The 7,743-nt window shown below is 40.9% G+C and overlaps 1 protein-coding gene across 1 annotated transcript; it reads left to right on the top strand.

The window, feature by feature from the left end:
• Positions 1-505: 505 nt before the first annotated feature.
• LOC142195757 (keratin, type II cytoskeletal cochleal-like) lies at positions 506-7,233 on the top strand. Its single transcript, XM_075265774.1, has 9 exons — positions 506-980; positions 1,207-1,430; positions 2,334-2,394; positions 4,328-4,423; positions 4,555-4,719; positions 5,529-5,654; positions 5,790-6,010; positions 6,118-6,152; positions 6,884-7,233. Exons 1-9 carry the CDS (start codon positions 558-560, stop codon positions 7,081-7,083), a joined length of 1,551 nt encoding a protein of 516 aa, XP_075121875.1. The 5' UTR covers positions 506-557; the 3' UTR covers positions 7,084-7,233.
• Positions 7,234-7,743: the final 510 nt, after the last annotated feature.

The following is a 7,743-nucleotide window of genomic DNA, read 5'->3' as shown; positions in this document are numbered from 1 at the left end:
TGAGTCGTGTTTTCAGATGGCATCTCTAGAAATGGACCATCATATCATATATTCTGGTGGGAACTTGGAGCAACTCTGGTATGGTCTGGGTATGTAACAATGTGAATATTTGCCCCAGGTGGAGGAAGCCTACACTAAGAACACCTGCATATCTAACTATTCAGACAACAATGCTTTTAGAAAGATGTCTGGTATGAAGTATCCAGTTAATTAACCAGAATATATTGGTACAAGCTACAAAGAAAGTCATGTGTCTCTTGAGCAATTAGATTTATTCATTTTTACAGACTGTAAATTATGTAAGTTTATAGCGGCATTAATTCAGACGCCTTTAAGCAAAACTACATACTTGCTTTCAAGTATGTTTAGCAAGTCAAAAACAACATATTTCTACAAGGCGAAGACCAAAATGTAAATTGATCTGTCTCAAAAAGTGACCAAGCCCAGATTTTTTTAAAAGATATAAATAAAAGAGAAGTAAAGACCATACACCTGTTCACCTGCCGAACTTGTCCCTATCATATCTTGTCTGTTGTACTGAACCATCTGCGTCTACAATGCGGAGTCAACGCTTTACAAGCTCATATGGAGCATCTTCCAAAGGCTTTAGCTCAAGCTCTGTAGGAGGCGGCAGTAGGATCAGCATCAGCTCATCTGCTCAGCGTGGTGGTGGTGGTGGTGGCGTGGGTCTACATTCTGCACAAAGTGGTGGCTTTGGTAGCAGAAGTCTTCTTAACCTGGGTGGTGGCAGCAGTAAGATATCTGGTGCTGGTCTGGGATTTGGTGGCTTAGGTGCAAGCAGAGGATTTGGTGGTGCTGGAGCTGCCGCACCATCTCCAGGCATTACAAATGTGACTTTCAACCAACATCTCCTAGCTCCACTCAACTTAGAAATTGACCCAAACATTTCAGTGATCAAGAAAGAAGAAAGAGAACAGATTAAGACCCTAAATAACAAATTTGCTTCATTCATTGACAAGGTACAATATTTATCATATTCTACCTTATAACATCATTGATAATGATGTCATCAATCCAACATATAGCAAATTCTATTGTATTATACTGCTAGAACATTCATTATGCTTCTGAAACCTAATACTGAATATCACCATATGTATATGTGCATGTGTTTATTGATATATTATCTGTCATGCAATGTATGTGACTTACTTTTTCCAAGCTATATATGTTATGTTTCCATAGGTTCGATTCCTAGAGCAGCAGAATAAAGTTCTTGAGACGAAATGGAGCCTGTTGCAAGAACAAGGAGGGCAGGGGCAAGCAAGTTCAAGAAATAACATTGAGCCTCTCTTTAATGCATACATTAATAATCTGAGGAGCCAGCTGGACAACATACTAAGCAACAGAGGTCGTCTTGAGTCAGACCTACTTAATGAACAAAATCGAGTTGAAGAGTTTAAACGCAGGTAAGTTTCTAAGACACCTTCAAGGGACTTCAGGATCAGAAAGTTTAAGGCTCTGTTCGCACTACCTTTATTAATGTCCATTGCTGTCATCCATCATAGGATGACAGCAATGGACATTAACTGTAGTAGAGTAATGGACACAGACAGAGACCCCTCCATCTTTGTCCATTCCTATTGACTCTAATGTAAACCACATGGCAGATGCTGTCTTTCATCATGTTTGTTTACTTTTGTGACTGGTTCTGACTTGTCACGATGTTTACATTGGTGTGAATGCAGACGGACACCAGAGGGAGGGGGCTCCGTCTGTATCTGTCATTTAATGTCCATTGCTGTCCTTTGACAGATGAGAGCAATGGATATTAAATTAGCGCAAGTGGAAATCTACCTTCAGTTATGTCCTGTATTCTATTTAGCTCCACGGTTCTCATATTGGAGAACCATGGTCACCCGTGATTTTATTGTTCTGCAAAAAAGAGAGAAAACAATCATTTGCAGGCTTGAAGGCATTGTCTTTAAGGCTAAGGCCCCAAAAGCAAAAAAAACGCTGTGGGAAAAACAGCGACAGCAACACATTTTGCTTTTTTCTTTTGCAGACTTTCTGTTTCCATTATACTTATAGGGAAACCGCCAGTGTCCATAGGTATAATTTACATGCTGTGATGTCCAAAACTGTGATGGTGTCCGCTGGGCGTATTTTTCTGCAAGGTAGGGTTGGGATTCACTAGAATCCCATCCTCCTTGTAGTGACTGTAAAGCGCTGACATAAAAAAGTCTTTTAGGGCTCCCCACATGGAGTGGACAATATGTTATGATTATATTAGCCATCGATTCCAAGTTAGAAATTGTGCTATTTTATGACTTATATAAGTAACACAACTGATATAAATTATTTCCCACTAGGTATGAAGGAGAAATTGATCATAGAGCTTCAGCAGAGAATGAATTTGTACTGCTCAAAAAGGTAAGAATGGTGTGGCAAGCTATCCTTGGTAACAATTTGCATTTAAGGGAACCTCTCACCATGAAGATAGAATCCAATCTCCACACAGCATGTTATAGAACAGGAGGAGCTGTACAATTACCCCTCATTCACATCTGCGTTGGTATTCCGTTCCGGGGAGTCCACATGGGGATCCCCCGAATGGACTACCAAACACGTTTGAAAGTGGTGTGCAGTGAAAGCACACGGTCCCGATAGACTATAATGGGTTCCGTGTGTTCGCCGCGCGCTGCGGAGATCTGGCGGCAAGCACATGGACCCCATTATAGTCTATGCGGTCCGTGTGCTTTTACTGCACAGCGCTTGCAAATGCGTTCGGTATTCTGTTCGGGGTTGTCCCCATGCGGACTTCCCTGAATGCAATACCAACGCAGATGTGAATGAGGCCTTATGTAGGAAAAGATTCAGTAAAACCTGTCATTATCCATTTATTTCTCTGTTCACTCTATGTTTATAAGGAGTAGTTGAGTCCAGTGGGTGGTCCTAACCATAATTGACAGCCTTCTCTTTATTATTTCACATACAGAGATAGCTGTCAATGACTGTTAGGACCGCCCACTGGACTCCATTACTCCTCAATGACAAGTAATACTAAATCTTTTCTCACAAAATTATATATCTTTCTTCTCAGCCCCCCCTGCTCTATAACATGCTACCTGCGGATAAGACAGCTTTTTCACGGTGACAGGTTCCCTTTAAAACATATTATGCTGTATATTAATAGTGGCTTGTCATTGTTAATTGACATAATTGCTTTTGTAGGATAATTTCAGGCTAATCTTATATTCACATGAGCAAACAGACCCAGAGATATTATCTGCTGACCTTAGAACCTGTCCCTAGGCATTTCGGGCACTGCCTAAAAAATAGAACATTTAAGAGAACTGATGATGTCTACAGGACAACACAGTGATGTATTTGCATGTAATGCAGTTGTGTTTACAACACCGTACCCTTCTCGCTGGGTCACAAGAGCATTACTGTGATTATATTACATATTATCAATCTCTTACAGATACAGGTATATGCAACTAAATGAATATGTAATTAAATGAATGGGAATATACAGTAATATTATTTAGGCTAAGGCCCCACATTGTGAAAACACGGCTTTTCTTGTTGTGGTTTTTGGAGCCAAAGTCAACAATGGCTACAAAAGAAATGGGAATATATAGGAAGAGCTTGTGTTTCTCCCTTCTGATCAGTCCACTCCTGGCTTTGGCTTCAAAAAAATGCAAAAAAATCTGCAACAAAAAAAGCTGCTTTTCTACAACATGGGGCCTCACCCTAAGGCTAAGGACCCACAGGATGACCAACGGCAACACATCACGGTTCTTCCCGCAGCGCTAAAAAACTAAAGTTTACAGAGTTTTCCTTCTGTTACAATTATTCCTATGGGGAAACCACCAGCATTTCCGTAGGTATAATTGGCATGCTGCGATTTCCAAAACTGCGCTGGTTTTGGAAATTGCAGCATGTTTTAACCGCAAAGTGGGCTTGTGATTCACTAGAATCCCATCCACTTTGCCCATACTATAAAACGCCGCGACTTTACCTGCAGCGTTTCCGTCCCGTGGGGCCCCGGCCTAAAGGAGTTTCCCTTCCCTATGTAAGCTTTTCATACTGATGATTTATCCATAGGATAAGTCATCAGTATGTGATCTGTGCAGGTCTGGTACCTGGATTCCACATAGATCAGTTGTTCCAGCAGCTTCCCGGCACCAAAAGCTGATACAGTGGACGGGGAGCATCTGACCAACTGCGAAAAGCACAAAAAGAAATATAGAATATATACTGTATTATACAATGAGTGTATGGAAACCATTATTTCTATGATATGTAGAATTTGCAGCATTTACATTTCACTCAGTTTTGCTGTCTTCTTAATTCCTAGGATGTTGATGGAGCTTTTGTACTCAAGGTAGAGCTGGAAGCTAAATTAAATGCACTGAATGACGAGATCGCCTTCCTGAAAGCTCTGTATGAACAGGTAACCAAGTGTGGTAAAGAACACTCACACTCCTTATTATATAGAAATAATACATTTACAGGAGAGGCAAAATAAATATGACAATAAAATAGTTGGTTTCCCAACATTTCTCTCTATTCTGTTATTTGCAGGAGCTTGGAGATATTAGTCAACAAGTGTCCGACACCTCTGTCATTCTATCCATGGATAACAATAGGTCCCTGAAACTTGACGACATCATCGCTGAAGTGAAGGCTCAATATGAGGAACTGGCTGCCAAGAGCAGAGCTGAAGCAGAAGATGCCTACAAGAATAAGGTTAGAAAATATCTATTTATTATGTTACTAAAATCAAAGACCAACGATGAGGACAATTTGTATATCATTGGGTGGTAAGTGCTGCAGAGGCTGCAGAGCTAAACTGTAACCCCTTCAAATAGCTGGTTATCTGGGGGCCCCGCTGTCAGGGCCCTATTCATCTTTATTTGATGGCCTATCATTAAGTAAAATGTCTAGAATACACTAATAGGGCCCCTCGTTCACATTAGAGCAATGCAGGCCTAACCATAACATTTCAGCAGGATAAGTCTAAGGCCTAAAGCCTGCCGTAAATTAAAAGCATGGGCTGCATACAGGGGACACGGAGATGTCCCCGTGGGCCACCCGCTCACGGGCCATGCTTCCGTGGCTCCTTTCCTTAAATGAATAGGAGTCAGGGAAACACAGGCCGCAAAATAGGACAGGAATAGGAGGATCTGTCCTATCTGATGTGGCCCACGCACGGGATCATGAAAACCACGGTCATAGTAAAGAATAGGTTAGTGTGAAATACACGGATAGCACACACCCACACCACAGTCGTCTGCAAGGGGCCTAAACCTGTGATCATGAGAACAGATCTCTAGAGCGCCAACATGGATTAGCAATCTCTCTATTCATCTCAATGGGGTTGTCAGAAAGATAAGCTGGGTATGGACCTGTCATTGATAGTACAACCCTTTTAGGAAGTGGCATACATTTACTGCATTCCCTGCTTTTAAGACTCTCAATTTACATTTCATAACATGTTATATATTAAGGGAATCTATCAATGAAGAATTGCAGACATTTTTCCTTTTTTCCAACAGTTCCAGCAGTTGCAGAATGCAGCCGGCCAGCAGGGAGATGAGCTGAAGAACAGCAGGAACGAGATTTCAGACCTCACCAGAGCAATCCAGAGACTTAGAGCTGAAATAGAAAATATTAAAAAACAGGTAAGGTTCCCTATTATTTATACAAATGTGAAACTATGTCAAAGAAAATGCTTATTTGCTTGTCCCCATTTTATATTAAAACAAGCGTACCCTTGGATGTATGTAGTGATGTATCAATTGCTATCATGTTTCTAGATTGCCAAGCTTGAAGTATCCATCGGAGAATCCGAGCAGCGAGGAGAAGTGGCTGTAGGTGATGCCAGGGCTAAGCAGGCTGAGATGGAGGGCGCACTGCAAAGAATGAAACAAGAGATGGCCCGTCAACTCCGCGAATACCAGGAGCTGCTGAATGTCAAGTTGTCTTTGGATATTGAAATTGCCACCTACAGGAAACTGCTGGAGGGAGAGGAGGGCAGGTAAGTTATGTTTCTGCAATATTGTTTGAACATAACCTTATTTAGAAGGAAGAACCTAAATGTAATATGTGTAATGTAATAATCATAAATATATTTTTTCCCTACAGAATATCAGGAGAAATTACTAATCAAGTCAATGTCTGTAAGTATTACATCTTGATACTCTACTAAATATTCTTTACTATCTATATAAGTAGTTAATTTGCCTCTCATTAAATCTACACTATGTTAGACTTAGTATACTATAATATATAGAGATGGGAAAGCTGTACAAGATTCAATTTGAGATAAATTGGAAGGCTTGTCATTATATGCTGGGGTCTCTTTAGATCCCAGAGTATGATAAATGGAGGCCAAGGGGTAGTACGGCAACATAACAAACACCTATACTCACCTCTCCTGGGCATCCACCCATCGTTTACCAGCCCCTCTGCATCCTCTTCCGGTCTTCTGGGTGACATGTAAACATCATGATGGCATGACATCACTCAGGAAACTGGAAAAGGTCAGAAGAGGATGCAGATTGACCACCAGATGCCCACAACAGGTGAGTATAGATTTTTGTCATGCTGTTGTTGTCAACTCCCTTGGATCTCCACTTATTATACTCTGGGATCCGAAGAGAATTTAAAATATAATAGTAGTTTGTGGTTGATGAACCCCATAAACGTTATTGCAAAACAGCTCCTATTCACATGAGTGAGAACTGAACTGCAATAGTGCAATACAGCCACTGCACAACATACAGAGCCATCTGCTTTTGCAGGCCAATCCATCAATCTGATGTCGCTGACCTATTTTAAGGATAGGCTAACCAAATAAAATGTCCATCAAATTTAAGAATCCAATAAAAACTCCCAATTCTCCTTACAGCTGTTGTGAACTCAGCATCTGGTGGTGGTAGTGGCTTCTCCTCTGGATATGGAGGTGGTATTTCAAGTGCATCTGGCTATGGCGGTGGTATTTCAAGTGGATCTGCTGGCATCTCCAGTGCATCGACAGAAAAGAGGCGCGCAGCAGTGAAGATCATCTCAACAACTGAACAGAAGCTGAGGGCCTACCAGTCATCCTAAAAAGTTCCTAATATGAAATATTGGCTACATCAAAGAGATATCAATGCATAGAAATTGCTCGGTTATTAATTTGATACTATCACTAGAAAAGGTGTATTCTATGAATGGAGAGTAGGAGTAAAATGATTAGAAATGGCTCAAACAACTATATAAAATACACGTATTCCGTATACAGTATACAAGGTTACATGAAATAAAACAGTACAACATGTTTCATATAGAACTATCTATTAAAAAATAGCAAAAATCCAAGCAAGATGTGAGTAAAGAAAACTGCCATTATAAATCGCTAGTTCCTTGCTAGTCCTACTTATTTTTCTTGCTTTTGGGGAGGTTGTGGGTTTTCAGCTTGAAGTTGAATTCACTCTCAAAACATATTTCAGTTCAGATGCTTATTATATGACCCAAAAATGACAATAAAGCATGACGCTCATCTAAAGGCACGTCTCTTCTTCTGTAAGAGAAAATATTCGGACCCTATAGATTATAATGGGGTCCGTGTGGTTTCCGTTCAGTTTCCGCACGGAACATGCGGAGAGAAAAGTGCTGCTTGCAGGAAGTAGTGAGAAGGTAGGATTGTGGGGGAAGACTATGATGGCAGTTCGTCTTACCCCCTGCTGTCGCTTTTCTTTGCGTATAGGTTTCTGTTTGGGGGGTCCC

This window comes from Leptodactylus fuscus, chromosome 2 (assembly GCF_031893055.1).
Source record: "Leptodactylus fuscus isolate aLepFus1 chromosome 2, aLepFus1.hap2, whole genome shotgun sequence".
In the NCBI taxonomy this organism is placed as follows: domain Eukaryota; kingdom Metazoa; phylum Chordata; class Amphibia; order Anura; family Leptodactylidae; genus Leptodactylus; species Leptodactylus fuscus.
Note: the sequence above shows the minus strand (reverse complement) of the source record. Positions and strands in the feature narration are given on the sequence as shown.

What these genes read in the sequence shown, in the direction of transcription:
- LOC142195757 (XM_075265774.1), top strand. Translation starts at nt 558, where the DNA reads ATGCGGAGTCAACGCTTTACAAGCTCATATGGAGCATCTTCCAAAGGC. An exon ending in AATTTGTACTGCTCAAAAAG is followed by an intron (nt 2,395 to 4,327) that starts GTAAGAATGGTG and finishes CTTAATTCCTAG; the next exon opens with GATGTTGATGGAGCTTTTGT. An exon ending in CTGGAGGGAGAGGAGGGCAG is followed by an intron (nt 6,011 to 6,117) that starts GTAAGTTATGTT and finishes TTTTCCCTACAG; the next exon opens with AATATCAGGAGAAATTACTA.